General features: G+C 44.5%; 1 protein-coding gene across 3 annotated transcripts; it reads right to left on the bottom strand.

Moving 5' to 3' along the window:
* Nucleotides 1-7,812: 7,812 nt before the first annotated feature.
* Nucleotides 7,813-18,799, bottom strand: psenen (presenilin enhancer, gamma-secretase subunit). 3 transcript variants are annotated; one of them, XM_079504796.1, is made up of 5 exons: nucleotides 18,680-18,799; nucleotides 16,779-16,869; nucleotides 15,709-15,813; nucleotides 8,186-8,307; nucleotides 7,813-8,155 (listed from the first exon to the last, which is right to left on the bottom strand). In XM_079504796.1, the coding sequence occupies exons 2-5, from the start codon at nucleotides 16,837-16,839 to the stop codon at nucleotides 8,138-8,140; spliced, it is 306 nt and encodes a 101-aa protein (XP_079360922.1). In that variant the 5' UTR covers nucleotides 16,840-16,869; nucleotides 18,680-18,799; the 3' UTR covers nucleotides 7,813-8,137. The 3 variants fall into 3 exon arrangements, with proteins under 3 accessions (XP_079360922.1, XP_079360921.1, XP_079360923.1); XM_079504795.1 differs by having other exon boundaries at nucleotides 7,816-8,307; XM_079504797.1 differs by having other exon boundaries at nucleotides 7,816-8,307; nucleotides 16,779-16,865.
* Nucleotides 18,800-21,561: the final 2,762 nt, after the last annotated feature.

Genomic DNA, 21,561 nt, shown 5'->3' with positions numbered 1-21,561 from the left:
AACACACAAGTAACGATGCAATTATTTGCGCTGCAAAACAATTTACCATTTTTTTTTGCAAAGCAATAAAATAAGATTCGATATGTTGCTTTTACACGTCGATACACTATGTCGTTACACCCCTATTCTAAAGTCTGTTTAGGATAGGTTTTTCAGGATTCCAAAGGAAAATAAATCGATTTTTGCTACCTTTGTGTGACATAAAATGACAAACAGTAGCAGTAGTAACATTAATAGTAACATTAATTTTACGAAAAAAGTAAAGTAAAAAGAATACAGAGATATTGAGGTTTCTGCCCGGCCCAACGTTGACCACCCCTGGTTTGAAGGGTTTGGGGGCATCTCTGAGGGTTTGGGGGATGTATTCCAGGGTTGTGGGGAGTGCATTCCAGGGTTGTGGGGAGTGCATTCCAGGGTTGTGGGCAGTGCATTCCAGGGTTGTGGGCAGTGCATTCCAGGGTTGTGGGGAGTGCATTCCAGGGTTGTGGGGAGTGTATTCCAGGGTTTTGGGCAGTGCATTCCAGGGTTGTGGGGAGTGTATTCCAGAGTTGTGGGGAGTGCATTCCAGGGTTGTGGGGAGTGCATTCCAGGGTTGTGGGGAGTGCATTCCAGGGTTTTGGGGAGTGCATTCCAGGGTTGTGGGGAGTGCATTCCAGGGTTTTGGGGAGTGCATTCCAGGGTTGTGGGGAGTGCATTCCAGGGTTGTGGGGAGTGCATTCCAGGGTTGTGGGGAGTGCATTCCAGGGTTGTGGGGAGTGCATTCCAGGGTTTTGGGGAGTGCATTCCAGGGTTGTGGGGAGTGCATTCCAGGGGTTTTGGGGAGTGCATTCCAGCATTCCAGGGTTGTGGGGAGTGTATTCCAGGGTTGTGGGGAGTGTATTCCAGGGTTGTGGGGAGTGCATTCCAGGGTTGTGGGGAGTGCATTCCAGGGTTTTGGGGAGTGCATTCCAGGGTTTTGGGGAGTGCATTCCACTAGCCTTGCGTAGCGATACTATAATATCACATCTGCCTGAGGCAACATGCATCGCAAAGGCAGATTAAAGCTGGCTATGCGAGGCTAGCATTCCCCCCTCCCCCCCCAGGTCCGGTACTTGGTGTTCTTTGGGGACCTCTTCGTCTGTCCATTCCCCCCCCCCCCCCCCCCCCAGGTCCGGTACTTGGTGTTCTTTGGGGACCTCTTCGTCTGTCCATTCCCCCCCCCCCCCCCCCCCAGGTCCGGTACTTGGTGTTCTTTGGGGACCTCTTCGTCTGTCCATTCCCCCCCCCCCCCCCCCAGGTCCGGTACTTGGTGTTCTTTGGGGACCTCTTCGTCTGTCCATTCCCCCCCCCCCCCCCCCCCCAGGTCCGGTACTTGGTGTTCTTTGGGGACCTCTTCGTCTGTCCATTCCCCCCCCCCCCCCCCCAGGTACTTGGTGTTCTTTGGGGACCTCTTCGTCTGTCCATTCCCCCCCCCCCCCCCCCCCAGGTCCGGTACTTGGTGTTCTTTGGGGACCTCTTCGTCTGTCCATTCCCCCCCCCCCCCCCCCAGGTACTTGGTGTTCTTTGGGGACCTCTTCGTCTGTCCAACACGACAGACGAGCTGTATCTATATGAGCCACAGGCTGTCATGATCATCATCACTCCATGTTCATAATACAGTGCATGCATGAGGACATCGACGCGCCATGTGATATTCCTGGCTGGCACGCGGTTCAAATGAGAACACTGCTGCTACTGTGGGGACGATATGTCCTCCCTGTCACCACTGTGCGGGGACAATGTCTTCCCTGTCCACACTGGGGGGGACAATGTCTTCCCTGTACTGTGGACAATGGGCCCTATCTTGCACACAACCCCTTACCCTTATCCCTAAACTTTTTGAGGGGCGCTAGCCCCTCCTATACACAGGTTTAATGTTTGTCTTTAGTTCAATGTTTGTTTTGTAAACACCATTGACAATGAAGGGAAAATGTACGTCATAATGTGTCGTTTACGTCATATTGTCTCTTTATTGTTCAATGGCGTTTAATGTTTGTGTTGGCACCGTTTGTTTTACAGCATCATTACATCACCTAATCAACATAAGTTAGACTTTAATATATTAGCGCCCCTCACTTCACACGGGTGTGATTTTTTTCAGGAAATGGAAATATATATATATTTTCAGGAAATGGAAATATATATATATTTTCAGGAAATATATATATATATTTTTGAAAACAAAGCATATACTTCCTCCTCAAAGTTGGTGCTGTGACTTTATTATTGTCAATTACTGTACTTGAGAGGGTGAGAGGTGGTGGAGTTAGCTGCTTTAGCAGACAGTTTGAGGGACCAATGGAGTTGAGGTTTTGTCCAAAGCGTTTGGTTCAATATTGTCGAAACAACACACAGACAAAGGGTGTTTTATGAAAAACATAATCAAAAATAATCAAAAACCTCAAAAATGGAGTTAGGTGGTTTCCTCCTGCCAGCAACGGTAATGGACCACCGAAACTCCCATCTGAAAATATATTGTACCCCTAGGGACTCCCAGAAGCAAAGATTTGAGTTAAAAACATTTGCTGGGAAAGAATATATATATTCAAAGATTTGCACATGCATTATTTTCACGATTTTTCAAAAATAGCGGATCTACAAAAAGCTATGATGAGTTTGTAGTGTTCAATAGTGGTTAAAAGCGAAGGTGACACAGGTCTTAATGGGTTGGAATAATAACCCCAAAAGCCCCATGGCTCCGATGCTGTGCAACATGCTTCCACATAGAAGACCAGCTGACTGTATGGAACCCTGGCACTCGGTTCAAATGAGCACACAGCTGCTCCTGTGGGGACAATATGTCCTCCCTGTGGGGACAATATGTCCTCCCTGTGGGGAGTGGGGACAATATGTCCTCCCTGTGGGGAGTGGGGACAATATGTCCTCCCTGTGGGGACAATATGTCCTCCCTGTCCTCCCTGTGGGGACAATATGTCCTCCCTGTGGGGACAATATGTCCTCCCTGTGGGGACAATATTATGTCTCAGAGCTAGACAGCAAGGTTCCAAACAGAGCCATTTGTTCACTGGATAAATGTGTCAACATGGTTATAGGCAACCTTTAGGCTGACTGATACTATAATAATAATAAAACTATGTGTAGACAGAGCACCTTACTATTCAACTGAATGGTGGATAATTATAATGTATGTAACCTAGATACCACACCCTGATGGAAGATGTTTTACTTTTTGAGTGGTGTAAACCACTCCTACAACTGGCTTTGTTAGTTTACATGTCTGTTCGTACCAAAAAATGAGCATGGTTGCTATGGTCACCCAGTTCACACGGGTGTGATTTCATTACGTCAGACCACAGCTGATCAGTCTATATAAGACCTTACACCACTCAGTTCACACGGGTGTGATTTTTTATTTATTTATTTATGTGCTATAGGAACGTTTGGTACATATATAGGCAGGTAGTCATGTAGGTAGGAAGGTTTGGGACATATCTAGACAGTCATGTAGGTAGGAAGGTTTGGGACATATCTAGACAGTCATGTAGGTAGGAAGGTTTGGGACATATCTAGACAGTCATGGAGGTAGGAATGTTTGGGACATATCTAGACAGTCATGTAGGTAGGAAGGTTTGGGACATATTTAGACAGTCATGTAGGTAGGAAGGTTTGGGACATATCTAGACAGTCATGTAGGTAGGAAGGTTTGGGACATATCTAGACAGTCATGGAGGTAGGAAGGTTTGGGACATATCTAGACAGTCATGTAGGTAGGAAGGTTTGAGACATATCTAGACAGTCATAGAGGTAGGAAGGTTTGGGACATATCTAGACAGACATAGAGGTAGGAAGGTTTGGGACATATCTAGACAGTCATGGAGGTAGGAAGGTGCGAGACCATTGAGAGCTTTATAAACAAGTACAATAATTACATTTTCTATAACCCAGCCTAAGAGGTTGACCAGAACTCTACAACACGGAACATGAACGGTAGTTTATGTCCAATGATCACCAGTGACGTTTTAGCAGCGAGCCTATAGAGCGTCTCAGTCCCGCCTCTTTCACGACGACGCCAGGCCCAGGAAATGATTCTCCGTTCATTTTCCTCATAGACATTTCAAAAAGTATTTATTTAAAGACGGTTACGCTGCGGACAAAGCCAACTCGAGTCATGACAACTCATGACAACAAACACAATATTTTGAACAAAAGAAATTATTACAAAGAAAAACAACAAAAAAAGTGTTGTAAACCTGCCGTTTTTTTCTTCTTTCTAATTATTTGTTCGGCCCAAATAATTGTGTTTGTTGTCATGAGTTGTCACGACTCGAGTTGGCTTTGTCCGCGGCGTAACCGTCTTTAAATAAATACTTTTTGAAATGTCTATGAGGAAAATTAACGGAGAATCATTTCCTGGGCCCTGTTAGGGGGCGGGACTGCAACGCTCTATAGAAAGGCACATTGTTGAAAAGGCTTCAGCAGCGAGCCAATAGAAAGGCACATCGTTGAAAAGGCTTCAGCAGCGAGCCAATAGAAAGGCACATCGTTGAAAAGGCTTTAGCAGCGAGCCAATAGAAAGGCACATTGTTGAAAAGGCTTTAGCAGCAAGCCAATAGAAAGGCACATTGTTGAAAAGGCTTCAGCAGCGAGCCAATAGAAAGGCACATCGTTGAAAAGGCTTTAGCAGCGAGCCAATAGAAAGGCACATCGTTGAAAAGGCTTTAGCAGCGAGCCAATAGAAAGGCACATCGTTGAAAAGGTTTTAGCAGCGAGCCAATAGAAAGGCACATTGTTGAAAAGGTTTTAGCAGCGAGCCAATAGAAAGGCACATTGTTGAAAAGGTTTTAGCAGCGAGCCAATAGAAAGGCACATCGTTGAAAAGGTTTTAGCAGCGAGCCAATAGAAAGGCACATCGTTGAAAAGGTTTTAGCAGCGAGCCAATAGAAAGGCACATCGTTGAAAAGGTTTTAGCAGCGAGCCAATAGAAAGGCACATCGTTGAAAAGGTTTTAGCAGCGAGCCAATAGAAAGGCACATCGTTGAAAAGGTTTTAGCAGCGAGCCAATAGAAAGGCTCGACTCCAGGGAGGATATTCTGAGCCGTTTACACCCGTCATGACATTTCTATCCGTCTGTCATGACTCATCCTTTACAATAACAATAATTCTGTATTTGATGCATTACCATGTGTTGTTCTTGCTTACCGTAAGTCTCTCTGGAATAAGAGCGTCTGATAAATGCCTATGTGGTGTATTATGAATCATAAGGAGAGAATCCACGGACCTGTTTAAGGATAGATTCCACACCTACATTGTAAATAGGGATGCACGATTAATCCGTAGCATAATCGGAATTGGCCACATAAATGCCATATCGGTATCGGAACGGTCTACAAAAGAATACATGCTATTTATTGATTGAATAGAATACTTTATTAACAGGCTTTGGGCCAAGAAGCCCATATAGCGTGTGAAAACGTGTACGTCACCAAGAGGGGGGCGGCGTCTGAAAAGCTAGGGACGGCCCTCTCGTGGGCATTAAATTCTAGCCCACATCACTCAGAATAGAGTGACGTGGTATGTTTTTGTAAATATTGAGCTCGTTCTTGGCGACAACATAGTGAACCAACACCAGGATGGATAGAAAGAACGTCGGGCCCAAATACCTTACAAGGACAAGGAAAATATTGTGAACAAACACGGCTGTGCTTAGATACTTTGTTGAACGTTATGTATCTGCGTCCGTGTGCCGTACAGCCGAGATCCAAGCCATTCTACGTATTTTTGTAAACTCGTCTATCTGGGTTCCTTGATGCGGTCTCCATGCTGGAAAGCATGGAAAATCTAATTCCGTTTTCTGGCTCATTCCCTCGACGTGACCTGCTGTGGCACTTATTTACTGAGCAAGTCTGCACCATTGTGAGGTCAGTTTAAAAAAAAGAACGTATACAAGCACACGGATAGTCGCTCAATGTAAACAAACCAGACAAGCCAACAAGTATGGCGGCCGCTACCACGTGACACATATGTTGACGCCCCCTCCAGGAGATTTTGGTACACACTATAGGGCCTATAGGCTTGTTTCCATTGTGGTCCTCTGTATAATATCGGAATGCATCAGAATCGGTCTCGGCAGACATGACCCTGCAAATAATCATAATTTCATAATCCTGCACCCCTAGTTGTAAATTGTAAATCAGCATTACAAATAAAGGAGGCAAAAAAAACAATGCACTGAATGAACAACGTTCGATTTATTTCTCATTCACACACACGAGTAAAAAAAAAAAACCCCTCTATCTCTCACGCGCGCACGCGCGCATGCACGCGCGCGCACACACACACACACACACACAACCTTAAGGAATTGAAGAACCCATCTAAGCATTAGGATCAGTCAGAGTGTGTATCGTGTCCTGTTGTACATATAACTAACCTAATAGTTTCTACATCCAATTCTAACTTCTAACCAGTTCATTTACAAACTGTGGCCGCTATGGCGCTATCAGTATTGCCCGCTATGTACGTACTTGATTCAGACACCCTTGCAAAAACAAAATAAGAGACAAATAAAGAACACCCAGCTGAAAAGAGGCTTTTTAGGTCAAAACGTTGTCAAATTGGTCAGTATTATCGTTTAGAGACATTCAGTAAAATCTCTCTTTAGCGTTCCACATCTAATCACAATACACAGTCCAATCGTCAGTGGTAATCACGCCATCCGTACCTCTGGGAGTTTTACATTTTTTGTTTTTACACAGCTGTGTAGATCGACTATAGGTGCGTTGAATAGGGAGGCCGGGGTTCATGTGGTTAAATTAACACTGAGGATTTGGACTGCAGAGTCATTGCATTAGAACTGTGTGGAACCGTGTGGACTCCCCATGGAATGGTTTAGGACTGGCTCGTTCTCAATGTGGGGTCCAGAACTCTGAGAGTGTACAGATGGAACCAAATGGACCCTTACAACAAGTCTCACTCTGAGAGTTTACAAATGGAACCAAATGGACCCTTACAACAACTCTCACTCTGAGAGTTTACAAATGGAACCAAATGGACCCTTACAACAAGTCTCACTCTGAGAGTTTACAAATGGAACCAAATGGACCCTTACAACAAGTCTGTAACTCTGACTTATTTGTATACAAATGGTTGGAACGGGTCCATTTGGTTCCAATTTTCAGAGTTTCAGAGTTATGGGGGGTGCTTGAAATAAAACCTTTGCGAACCACTGGTCCAGGGGATGCCCAGTGGTCCCAGGGGGTTTAGGGCAGTGGTCCGGGGACCCCCAGGGGTCCTTGAGGGAGTTCTAGGGGGTCCCCAGCAAAATTATAGTTTGGAACCAAATAGACCCTTATGTGTCTGTAACTCTGAGAGTACAAAAGGAACCAAATAGACCCGTTAGGGTCCATTTGTACACTCAGAGTTAAATTAACTAAACCCCCAGAGGGGTTTAGGGGATCCCCAGGGGTCCCAGAGGGGTTTAGGGGATCCCCAGGGGTCCCAGGTGTTTTAGGGGATCCCCAGGGGTCCCAGAGAGGTTTAGGAGATCCCCAGGGGTCCCAGAAGGTTTAGGGGATCCCCAGGGGTCCCAGAGGGGTTTAGGGGATCCCCAGGGGTCCCAGGTGTTTTAGGGGATCCCCAGGGGTCCCAGAGGGGTTTAGGGGATCCCCAGGGGTCCCAGGTGTTTTAGGGGATCCCCAGGGATCCCAGGTGCTTTAGGGGATCCCCAGGGGTCCCAGAGAGGTTTAGGAGATCCCCAGGGGTCCCAGAAGGTTTAGGGGATCCCCAGGGGTCCCAGAGGGGTTTAGGGGATCCCCAGGGGTCCCAGGTGTTTTAGGGGATCCCCAGGGGTCCCAGAGGGGTTTAGGGGATCCCCAGGGGTCCCAGATGGTTTAGGGGATCCCCAGGGGTCCCAGAGGGGTTTAGGGGATCCCCAGGGGTCCCAGAGGGGTTTAGGGGATCCCCAGGGGTCCCAGATGGTTTAGGGGATCCCCAGGGGTCCCAGAGGGGTTTAGGGGATCCCCAGGGGTCCCAGGTGCTTTAGGGGATCCCCAGGGGTCCCAGAGGAGGGGTTTAGGGGATCCCCAGGGGTCCCAGATGGTTTAGGGGATCCCCAGGGGTCCCAGAGGGGTTTAGGGGATCCCCAGGGGTCCCAGGTGCTTTAGGGGATCCCCAGGGGTCCCAGAGAGGTTTAGGGGATCCCCAGGGGGATGGTGAAGGACAGGTAATCGGCCACCTCTCCCCACTCGGCTCTGAAGTGTTGGAAGATGGTGATCCATGTGGTGAGGACAGCAACCCACAGAGACAGGCCCAGCGCCGAGCGCTTCACATCTGCAACACACACACACACACACACACACACACACACACACACACACACACACACACACACACACACACACACACACACACACACACACACACACACACACACACACACACACACACACACACACACACACACACACACACACACACACACACACACACACACACACACACACACAGTTAATGTTTACACCTGGACACATGAAAAACAAGCTCAAAAACACGATCAAGGACAAATTAAAAGGAGGCAAGATCTAATTGAAAGATGCACTAAATCTACATTTACACACGCAGGGAACCACTAAAAGTAACAGTAAAAAAGAAAGTGGGTCTTGAGCTTTTCTTTTAAATCCATCTATGGCCAGTCTTCTGTGAAATGGGAGGTTGTTCCAGGCCGTTTGGCCCAGGAAAGCAGAAAGCTGCTTTATCATGTTTAGTTTTTTTTATAATTCATGTTTGGCACGTCAAGGAGACCAGCACTAGATGACCTAATAAGGAGACGGGTTACTTGGAACTAGGGCCGGCACCATCACACATTTTACTTGACCATTAATTGTCAGACAAATAATTTCGATTAACGATTTAATTGTGTTTTTTTGCGTTGAACATTAGAACGTTACAATTTGTATTTCTGTTTTCCTTTTAGGGCCGATTCATACTGCTATTTTAGATTCATACTGCTATTTTAGATTCATACTGCTATTTTAGATTCATACTGCTATTTTAGAGCCCTTTAGGGCCGATTCATACTGCTATTTTAGAGCCCTTTAGGGCCGATTCATACTGCTATTTTAGAGCCCTTTAGGGCCGATTCATACTGCTATTTTAGAGCCCTTTAGGGCCGATTCATACTGCTATTTTAGAGCCTTTTAGGGCCGATTCATTCTGCTATTTTAGAGCCTTTTAGGGCTGATTCATACTGCTATTTTAGAGCCTTTTAGGGCCGATTCATACTGCTATTTTAGAGCCTTTTAGGGCCGATTCATACTGCTATTTTAGAGCCTTTTAGGGCCGATTCATTCTGCTATTTTAGAGCCTTTTAGGGCCGATTCATTCTGCTATTTTAGAGCCTTTTAGGGCTGATTCATTCTGCTATTTTAGAGCCTTTTAGGGCCGATTCATACTGCTATTTTAGAGCCTTTTAGGGCCGATTCATTCTGCTATTTTAGAGCCTTTTAGGGCCGATTCATACTGCTATTTTAGAGCCTTTTAGGGCCGATTCATACTGCTATTTTAGGGCCTTTTAGGGCCGATTCATACTGCTATTTTAGAGCCTTTTAGGGCCGATTCATACTGCTATTTTAGAGCCCTTTAGGGCCGATTCATACTGCTATTTTAGAGCCTTTTAGGGCCGATTCATACTGCTATTTTAGAGCCCTTTAGGGCCGATTCATACTGCTATTTTAGAGCCTTTTAGGGCCGATTCATACTGCTATTTTAGAGCCTTTTAGGGCTGATTCATACTGCTATTTTAGAGCCTTTCAGGGCCGATTCATACTGCTATTTTAGAGCCCTTTAGGGCCGATTCATACTGCTATTTTAGATTCATACTGCTATTTTAGAGCCTTTTAGGGCTGATTCATACTGCTATTTTAGAGCCTTTTAGGGCTGATTCATACTGCTATTTTAGAGCCTTTCAGGGCCGATTCATACTGCTATTTTAGAGCCCTTTAGGGCCGATTCATACTGCTATTTTAGAGCCTTTTAGGGCTGATTCATACTGCTATTTTAGAGCCTTTTAGGGCTGATTCATACTGCTATTTTAGAGCCTTTTAGGGCTGATTCATACTGCTATTTTAGAGCCTTTCAGGGCCGATTCATACTGCTATTTTAGAGCCTTTCAGGGCCGATTCATACTGCTATTTTAGGTTCCTTTAGGGCCGATTCATACTGCTATTTTAGAGCCTTTTAGGGCTGATTCATACTGCTATTTTAGAGCCTTTTAGGGCCGATTCATTCTGCTATTTTAGAGCCTTTTAGGGCTGATTCATACTGCTATTTTAGAGCCTTTTAGGGCTGATTCATACTGCTATTTTAGAGCCTTTCAGGGCCGATTCATACTGCTATTTTAGAGCCCTTTAGGGCCGATTCATACTGCTATTTTAGAGCCTTTTAGGGCTGATTCATACTGCTATTTTAGAGCCTTTTAGGGCCGATTCATACTGCTATTTTAGAGCCCTTTAGGGCCGATTCATACTGCTATTTTAGAGCCTTTTAGGGCTGATTCATACTGCTATTTTAGAGCCTTTTAGGGCTGATTCATACTGCTATTTTAGAGCCTTTCAGGGCCGATTCATACTGCTATTTTAGAGCCCTTTAGGGCCGATTCATACTGCTATTTTAGATTCATACTGCTATTTTAGAGCCTTTTAGGGCTGATTCATACTGCTATTTTAGAGCCTTTTAGGGCTGATTCATACTGCTATTTTAGAGCCTTTCAGGGCCGATTCATACTGCTATTTTAGAGCCCTTTAGGGCCGATTCATACTGCTATTTTAGAGCCTTTTAGGGCTGATTCATACTGCTATTTTAGAGCCCTTTAGGGCCGATTCATACTGCTATTTTAGAGCCCTTTAGGGCCGATTCATACTGCTATTTTAGAGCCTTTTAGGGCTGATTCATACTGCTATTTTAGAGCCTATTTAGAGCCTAGAGAAAGGTAGGAAGGCCTTAATTAAAACAATTAAAAGGGATTTTCAAATCAACCCTAAAAGGTTCACTAAAGATGCTAAAACTGCTGTTAGCACATTTCTGACAAACTTAAGTATCCAATCAATCAATGCATCAAACACATCTGACACACAGGGGTTGGCACTAACGGCTGCCACACAGAGGTTGACATTAACGGCTGCCACACAGAGGTTGGCACTAACGGCTGCCACACAGAGGTTGGCACTAACGGCTGCCACACAGAGGTTGACATTAACGGCTGCCACACAGAGGTTGGCACTAACAGCTGCCACACAGAGGTTGGCACTAACGGCTGCCACACAGAGGTTGGCACTAACGGCTGCCACACAGAGGTTGACACTAACGGCTGCCACACAGAGGTTGACACTAACGGCAGCCACACAGAGGTTGACACTAACGGCAGCCACACAGAGGTTGGCACCAACGGCTGCCACACAGAGGTTGACACTAACGGCTGCCACACAGAGGTTGACACTAACGGCAGCCACACAGAGGTTGACACTAACGGCAGCCACACAGAGGTTGACACTAACGGCTGCCACACAGAGGTTGGCACCAACGGCTGCCACACAGAGGTTGACACTAACGGCTGCCACACAGAGGTTGACACTAACGGCTGCCACACAGAGGTTGGCACTAACGGCACTAACGGCTGCCACACAGAGGTTGACACTAACGGCTGCCACACAGAGGTTGACACTAACGGCTGCCACACAGAGGTTGACACTAACGGCTGCCACACAGAGGTTGACACTAACGGCTGCCACACAGAGGTTGGCACTAACGGCACTAACGGCTGCCACACAGAGGTTGACACTAACGGCTGCCACACAGAGGTTGGCACTAACGGCTGCCACACAGAGGTTGGCACTAACGGCTGCCACACAGAGGTTGGCACTAACGGCTGCCACACAGAGGTTGACACTAACGGCTGCCACACAGAGGTTGACACTAACGGCTGCCACACAGAGGTTGGCACTAACGGCTGCCACACAGAGTTTGGCACTAACGGCTGCCACACAGAGGTTGGCACTAACGGCTGCCACACAGAGGTTGGCACTAACGGCTGCCACACAGAGTTTGGCACTAACGGCTGCCACACAGAGGTTGGCACTAACGGCTGCCACACAGAGGTTGGCACTAACGGCTGCCACACAGAGGTTGGCACTAACGGCTGCCACACAGAGGTTGGCACTAACGGCTGCCACACAGAGGTTGGCACTAACGGCTGCCACAGAGGTTGACACTAACGGCTGCCACACAGAGGTTGGCACTAACGGCACTAACGGCTGCCACACAGAGGTTGGCACTAACAGCTGCCACACAGAGGTTGGCACTAACAGCTGCCACACAGAGGTTGGCACTAACGGCTGCCACACAGAGGTTGGCACTAACGGCTGCCACACAGAGGTTGACACTAACAGCTGCCACACAGAGGTTGGCACTAACAGCTGCCACACAGAGGTTGGCACTAACGGCTGCCACACAGAGGTTGGTACTAACGGCTGCCACACAGAGGTTGGCACTAACGGCTGCCACACAGAGGTTGGCACTAACGGCACTAACGGCTGCCACACAGAGGTTGGGACTAACGGCTGCCACACAGAGGTTGGCACTAACGGCTGCCACACAGAGGTTGGCACTAACGGCTGCCACACAGAGGTTGGCACTAACGGCCAAATGATTTATGCAGAATGTCCCGTTTTTTTTTAAAATAGCAGAGACACATTCTGAGCTTGTAGATCATTGTGAGCTTGTAGATCATTGTGAGCTTGTAGATCATTGTGAGCTTGTAGATCATTGTGAGCTTGTAGATCATTGTGAGCTTGTAGATCGGCTATTTTCAAATGACAGAAACCCATTCTGGGCGGGAAGGGAACCCCTTTTGGTGTTTATAGCATTATGTTATACTTAAAGGACCACTTCACCACTTTTCAACTTCTCTTCCTATAATTGGTCCTATAATTGGTCCTAACTAATGTTCATGATAAAATACCACCATTTTTCCCTACTCAGTCTGTGTCTCATAGGAGGGCTGTGGGCAGTTCAGAAACCCGTCCACCAGTGACATCATCGATGGTGAATCCAAGCTAATAGAAACGGCAGGCTTTCTTTTCCTGAAAAGTTGCAATGCAAAGGTTGAAGCCATCGTTCTCACGATAATACAAATCTAAATATATTTTAAAACAAATCTTGTTTAAAAAACAATCTGCCTAATGATGATGTCACTGGTGGACGGGTGTCCGAACTGCCCAAAGCCCTCCTATGAGACACAGACTGAGTAGGAAAAAATGGTGGTGTTTTATCATGAACATTAGTGAGGACCAATTATATGAAGAGATGTTGAAAAGTGGTGAAGTGGTCCTTTAAGCTATTTTTGAAAAAATGTGAAAATGTGGTGCAAACTTTGAATATATATTATTTTCAGAGCGAACATTTTTAACTCAAATCTTTGCTTCCGAGGGCTCACAAAATAGCAGAGACGCATTGTGAGCTTGTAGATCAGCTATTTTCAAATGACAGAAACCCATTCTGGGCGGGAAGGGAACCCCTTTTGGTGTTTATAGCATTATGTTATACTATACTATATTTTTGAAAAATTGTGAAAATGTGGTGCAAATCTTTGAATATATATTCTTTTCAGAGCGAACATTTTTAACTCAAATCTTTGCTTCTGAGGGCTCACTGGAACAGCATATTTTGAGATGGGGGTCGGCGGCCGATTACATATAGTTTTGGGGTTCCTTGCCATGGAAATGTTTGAGAACGACCGACATAGAAACATGAGAACGACAGACATAGAAACATGAGAACGACCGACATAGAAACATGAAAACGACAGACATAGAAACATGAGAACGACAGACATAGAAACATGAGAACGACAGACATAGAAACATGAGAACGACAGACATAGAAACATGAGAACGACAGACATAGAAACATTTAGATTTAGAAGGCATTTGTAGAATGGTCCTCAGGTCTAAATGGGTTAAATATTAGAGGCTATCCATGAATAACAATGAAACCTTTTTACAACTAGTACTTTCACTCATTCTGTTTTTTATAAATGTGACTGTCGCCACTCAGCAGTTATCGATTGCATTTAACATTCATGTTTTCTACAAGCTGTTTTCTTCTAATAACGGACGATTTACTTTCCAGGCATGACCTGTAAACTTGCTCCGAGACCTTAACCCATTTTGACCTGAGATCAGATTCTAAAAATGTTCTTCTACATCCTGACAGTTTTCTGAAAAAGCTATGTTTCTATGTCAGTGGTTCTTCGATTTAAAAAAAATAGCAGACCTACAAGCTCGTAGCGCGCCACTCGGTGGCGCGCTATGAGCTTGTAGATCTGCTATTTTTCAATAGCTAAAGCATAACATAATGCTAAAGGTGTCAACGTCTGATCATCTGTGGCACGCCCACAGGCGTGAACAAGGCAGTGCATCCGTAGGATTAACACAAATGTCAGGTGTCAGCGCCTGGCGCCACGGCGCCGGTGGCGACACCTGACACCAGTGGTGTGATGTAACCAACTGTACTGTTCTTAACCAATTTAGACCCTGAGGACGATTCTACAAATGCCTTCTAAATTTAAACAGTTTTCTGAAAAAAACCCATGTTTCTATGTCAGTCGTTCTCAAACATTTTCATGTCAAGGATAGCCCAAAAATTGGCTGCCGACCCCCATCTGAAAATATGTTGTTCCCCCCCCGGGAGCATAGATTTGAGTTAAAAACGTTCGCTCTGAAAGAATATATATTCAAAGATTTTGTGTCACATTTTCACGATTTTTAGCAGATCTACAAGCTCGTAGCGCGGGACTCGGTGCCGCGCTACGAGCTTGTAGATCTGCTATTTCTCGCCTTGGCTTTAAGGCGTCTTACTGGTGCTTAAAACACCAAAAGGGGTTCCCGTCCAGAGTGGGTTAAGTACAATTTTCGAGGTATATGTACTTGAGTATTTCCTCAATTTCCAATACGTTTATACTTCTACTCCACTACATCTGGGATCCAAACATTGTACTTCTACTCCACTACTATTTATTTGAAAACTGTAGATACTATAGTTGCTTTGTAGATTTTGATAATTATTACCAAACCATTTAGGCCTGACGTCGAAATTTAAAAAAATGTCTTCTAAATCATGACAGTTTTCTGAAAAACCCCATGTTTCTAAATCAGTGGTGCTCAATATTTCATGTCAAGGACCCCAAGAAATATATGTATTTGGCCTCCAAACCCCATCTGAAAATATGTTGTTCCAGGGATCCTCCCAGAAGCAAAGATTTGAGTTAAAAACGTTCGCTCTGAAAGAATATTCAAAGATTTTGCGTCACATTTTCACGATTTTTCAACAGCTAAAGTATAACATAATTCTCGCCTTGGCTTTAAGGCGTCTTACTGGTGCTTAAAACACCAAAAGGGGTTCCCGTCCAGAGTGGGTTAAGTACAATTTCCGAGGTATATGTACTTGTACTTGAGTATTTCCTCAATTTCCAATACTTTTACACTACATCTCTACATACTCCAATACTATTTATTTGAAAACTGTAGATACTATAGTTGCTTTGTAGATTTTGATTATTATTATTACCAAACATACATTAATAACCCTATAGACATTACAGAAGACATACATTTGAAATGAAAATGATTAGTACATTCTACGTTTGGTTCGAGTCCCCGGGCCGACCGTTGCACTCACATGTTTTGATCTGCAGCTGCTCGGTGAACGCCGGCTTCACGAACGCCTCGCGGAAAAACCACACCACGTTGACGAACCAGAGGAAGGGCAGGAACGCAAAGCCTCCTGGGAAAAACACCATGTAATACACACATTATTAACACTTTTAGGCCTGACCTCGAAATTTAAAAAAAATATTCTAAATCCTCCAGTTTTCTGAAATAAATATTTTCACAATTTTTCAAAAATAGCAGATCTACAAGCTCGTAGCGCACCACTCTGTGCTAAATTATAACATAATGTTTAAAACACCAAAAGGGGTTCCCGCCCAAAATGCGTTAACACTTTTAGGCCTGACATCAAAATAAAAAAAAAGTCTTCTGAAATAATATATATTCAAAGATTTGTGCCGTATTTTCACGATTTTTCAAAAATACCAGACCTACAAGCTTGTAGCTTGAGCTAGAGCTTGTAGATCTGCTTGTAGATCTGCTATTTTTCAATAGCTAAAGCATAACATAATGCTAACACCAAAAGGGGTTCCCGCCCAAAATGGGTTAACACTTAAATAAATAAAAAAGTAATAATAAAGTGCTTTTTATATACGTGTGGTGGGGCAGTCAAGAGTGCGTCCCACTAGGGAAAGTAGGCTTTTTTCCATCACAAAACCGCCTTTGTATTGGTGATCAGATTTTACGGGGGCCAGTTTCGAATTGCAGCCATCCGTAGGTGCCCTTTGAGAGCGGTTTTGAAGGAGTCAAGGGATTTGCATGTCGTAATGACTGTTGGTAGGGCGTTCCACATTTTGGTGGAATAGGAGCGAAAATAATTTAGTCCCTTGTTTGTGCCGAATCTGGGTTGAACATGGTTCGTTAACAATAACAATAATGTAACTGTTGAGACTGTAAATTGAGCAAAAATATGAGTTATAAATAAGCTGGGGGACCATTAGCTGGGGACCACCTGGAAACCCCTCAAGGACCACTGGTTGAAAACTACTGGGGTAGGATGTTTAATTTACAGATTGTAACAGATTGTTGGACAGAGAGTCCAAGAAGAGCCATGATGGATGACATTAGGTTTGAACTCACCTAGATAGTATTTTCTGCACAGGGTGAGTTTGTCCTCATTGGGAACTCTTTCCAGGTTCATGACGATCTGTTTATTCACACACACACACACCTGCAGAGCAACACATTATACATCATTATAAATGAATATATGATGACAATTCAACAGCACAAAGTGTTAAGATACAATTTACAATGTAGTAATTTATCAGACACTCTGGACAAAGAGTGTCTGATAAATTACTACATTGTAAATCAGGATCATAGAATGCAGAGACAGACAGTGTAGTGTCTCAGTAAACTATAGGATCATAGAATGCAGAGACAGTGTAGCGTCTCAGTAAACTATAGGATCATAGAATGCAGAGACAGACAGTGTAGCGTCTCAGTAAACTATAGGATCATAGAATGCAGAGACAGTGTAGCGTCTCAGTAAACTATAGGATCATAGAATGCAGAGAGACAGTGTAGTGTCTCAGTAAACTATAGGATCATAGAATGCAGAGAGACAGTGTAGTGTCTCAGTAAACTATAGGATCATAGAATGCAGAGAGACAGCGTAGCGTCTCAGTAAACTATAGGATCATAGAATGCAGAGAGACAGTGTAGTGTCTCAGTAAACTATAGGATCATAGAATGCAGAGAGACAGTGTAGTGTCTCAGTAAACTATAGGATCATAGAATGCAGAGAGACAGTGTAGTGTCTCAGTAAACTATAGGATCATAGAATGCAGAGAGACAGTGTAGCGTCTCAGTAAATTAGGATAGCAGGTTAACAATGAAGCCAGTATTTTAACATTGTGGCCAAGAAAAGAAAAAAGCCGCAGTAACCAAAACAAATGGCCACAGTATGTGTGTATGGTATGGTAGTCATCTATATGGTAGTCATCTATATGGTAGTCATGGTATGGTAGTCATCACCATAACTGTTCAGATGCCTGTTGGTTTTCTGGGGTTATAGCCAGGCCTAAATCCTCTATGCACTATGCAGACTTTTGTATTTATTAACAGTTTGTAGAATTACAGTACATTTCAAGCACAACTCAATTATACAACAACTGTTAACTGTGAGTGGACGACACCATAAAGCATTACACTTGTTTACATTAGGGCCCACCGTTTTCAATTCATCATTGTTGAAATGCACTTTCCTGTGCCCCGCCCCCCCCCCCCCCCCCCCCCCCCAAATCAATTCATTATCAATTATTAGTGATACCCAATCTGATCTTGGATAGATGAAAAAAGAGAGAGAGAGAGGTGTTTACCCCTAGCTCCTAAGGGGTACCACTGCCTCATCTCTCTTTGATGAATTGAAGGTGTCGTCCACTCACAGTTAACAGTTTTTGTATTGAGTTGTGCTTGAAATGTACTGTAATTCTGCAAACTGTTAATAAATACTTCAATCAATCAATCAAAAAACTCTCTCTCTCTCTCTCTTGATTCAGATCTAATTTCACGTGAGCTTGTAGATCTGCTATTTAATAATTCACTATAACCACCAACAACAGCAGCCAACAACACATGACATGATGTCAGCTGACCTGCTATGAAAGAAACTACACAGACAGACAGACAGGCTAACGGTAGCTTAGCAAATACATTACCCAGCAGCAGGCTATTGATTGGTTGATTGAACATTTTATTTCACAGTTTGTACAATGGGTACACTACATTTCAGACGAAAGCACACGCCAATACAGAAACTGTCACGAGGATAGAAACCAGGAAAAAGGCACTGAGACTTGTTTACACATACAGTTAGCTACTGTTAGCTTAGCATCGCTACGTTAGCTTCCTTCCTCCACTACACGAGAAAGAAAGACTAGCAAAGTTAGCTCGACAGACGCACTGTTATTATTAGTTAGTAGTAGTATTATTATACGTATACCATGTGTATATGAACCATACGTTCAGAGTTTTACCTGTTTGTTAACTAGTAGTCAAATGTAGCAGTCATAAAACACCTCCAAACTCCAATGAATCACAACATCAACACAACTGAAAGAGTGTTGCCAGAGTTTGTGAGAGAAATAAGCACCCATGCCATGGCTATGAAAACAAGCCCCACCTTATTATTATTTCTTTTAACTCTGCTCCGTTTACAAAATGCTGTAATCCCCCTCCAACTGTATATACTGTCCCCATTTTCAACTGTCTTTTATTGTATTGTGACACTATTGCTTTATTGGCAATGTAAACGTTTAATTTCTCATGCCAATAAAACTTTACTGACTTTAGAAACAAAAACCTATAACCTACCAATATTTACTGGTTTAGTAACAAAAACCTACAGCCTACCAATATTTACTGTTTTTTGTTTCTACTGACTTTAGTAACAAAAACCTACAACCTACCAATATTTACAAGCAACTTTACAGAAAAAGAAGCTCAAGGTCGCTTATAATAAGCAGACATGGCAAGTGTTTATGTTTCCGTCTCCGGTAAGTTGAGTTCCGCTTCCTGGAAGGAGGAACTGGATATATACTCTATGAACTGGACCCATGCTATGGAACCATGTGGTTGTAGCGCACCCTGGTGGCGCAGCGTCGAAGCTCCGTCCTCAGTTTGAGATTACAGTAAACTACTGTACACGTTCAATGCAAATCATGCAATTCTATTCAATTCAAAGATGCTTTATTTTATTTGTTCAGTTAACGTTATAAAATTATAGTTCTTGTGTTAATAAAATATTTACATTATGATGACACTACACTAACTTAGCCTGGCTAATAAGCCAGACTAATATCACACAACAGCAATTTTTTTTTGCCAACGGCTGATTCGGTCTGGTTTATTAACCAGGCTAACACTAACTAACACTAAAACATTTCAGATGCTTACTTCACACCTGTGTGAAGTGAGGGGCGCACTTCATCATGACGATTTGCTCAGACACATATAACGTAAATTCTCCATTCATTATCAATGGCATTTATGTTTGTTGTTAGGGCAAAATAGCCGATTTGCTTGTCTACATATGCACATATACGTTCTCCATTCATTGTAAAATGGCATTGATTTAATGTTTGGACAAAAATGTACACAATAGCTGAATATAGGAGCCATGTCACCACTATCCATCCATCCATCCAGCCATCTTCAACCGCTTATCCGTAGTCGGGTGGCGGGGGCAACAGCTCCACCAGAGTGCTCCAGACTTCCCCAACTGCGCCTTGGTCTGCCCCGGGGTCTCCTCCCAGTGGGACGTGCCTCGAGGACCTCCCTAGGGAGACGCCCGAGAGGCATCCTAACCAGATGCCCGAACCACCTAAGCTGGCTCTGACTAAAACTAAATCAAAAGTTGCTGTCAAAGTCACCTCAATGTCACATCAATGCCAGTCAGCATGGTGAGGGCATCAATGTCATAGTCAGCATGGTGAGGGGCATCAATGTCATAGTCAGCATGGTGAGGGCATCAATGTCATAGTCAGCATGGTGAGGGCATCAATGTCATAGTCAGCATGGTGAGGGCATCAATGTCATAGTCAGCATGGTGAGGGGCATCAATGCCAGTCAGCATGGTGAGGGGCATCAATGTCATAGTCAGCATGGTGAGGGGCATCAATGTCATAGTCAGCATGGTGAGGGCATCAATGTCATAGTCAGCATGGTGAGGGGCATCAATGTCAGTCAGCATGGTGAGGGCATCAATGTCATAGTCAGCATGGTGAGGGGCATCAATGTCATAGTCAGCATGGTGAGGGCATCAATGTCATAGTCAGCATGGTGAGGGGCATCAATGCCAGTCAGCATGGTGAGGGGCATCAATGTCATAGTCAGCATGGTGAGGGCATCAATGTCATAGTCAGCATGGTGAGGGCATCAATGTCATAGTCAGCATGGTGAGGGCATCAATGTCATAGTCAGCATGGTGAGGGGCATCAATGTCATAGTCAGCATGGTGAGGGGCATCAATGTCATAGTCAGCATGGTGAGGGGCATCAATGTCATAGTCAGCATGGTGAGGGCATCAATGTCATAGTCAGCATGGTGAGGGCATCAATGTCATAGTCAGCATGGTGAGGGCATCAATGTCATAGTCAGCATGGTGAGGGGCATCAATGTCATAGTCAGCATGGTGAGGGGCATCAATGTCATAGTCAGCATGGTGAGGGGCATCAATGTCATAGTCAGCATGGTGAGGGGCATCAATGTCATAGTCAGCATGGTGAGGGCATCAATGTCATAGTCAGCATGGTGAGGGCATCAATGTCATAGTCAGCATGGTGAGGGCATCAATGTCATAGTCAGCATGGTGAGGGCATCAATGTCATAGTCAGCATGGTGAGGGCATCAATGTCATAGTCAGCATGGTGAGGGGCATCAATGTCATAGTCAGCATGGTGAGGGGCATCAATGTCATAGTCAGCATGGTGAGGGGCATCAATGTCATAGTCAGCATGGTGAGGGCATCAATGTCATAGTCAGCATGGTGAGGGGCATCAATGCCATAGTCAGCATGGTGAGGGCATCAATGCCATAGTCAGCATGGTGAGGGGCATCAATGTCATAGTCAGCATGGTGAGGGCATCAATGTCATAGTCAGCATGGTGAGGGCATCAATGTCATAGTCAGCATGGTGAGGGCATCAATGTCATAGTCAGCATGGTGAGGGCATCAATGTCATAGTCAGCATGGTGAGGGGCATCAATGTCATAGTCATCATGGTGAGGGCATCAATGTCATAGTCATCATGGTGAGGGCATCAATGCCATAGTCAGCATGGTGAGGGGCATCAATGTCATAGTCAGCATGGTGAGGGCATCAATGTCATAGTCAGCATGGTGAGGGGCATCAATGCCAG

The sequence above is a fragment of the Electrona antarctica genome, assembly GCF_951216825.1.
Source record: "Electrona antarctica genome assembly, chromosome: 6".
NCBI classification, from domain to species: Eukaryota; Metazoa; Chordata; class Actinopteri; order Myctophiformes; family Myctophidae; genus Electrona; species Electrona antarctica.
Note: the sequence above shows the minus strand (reverse complement) of the source record. Positions and strands in the feature narration are given on the sequence as shown.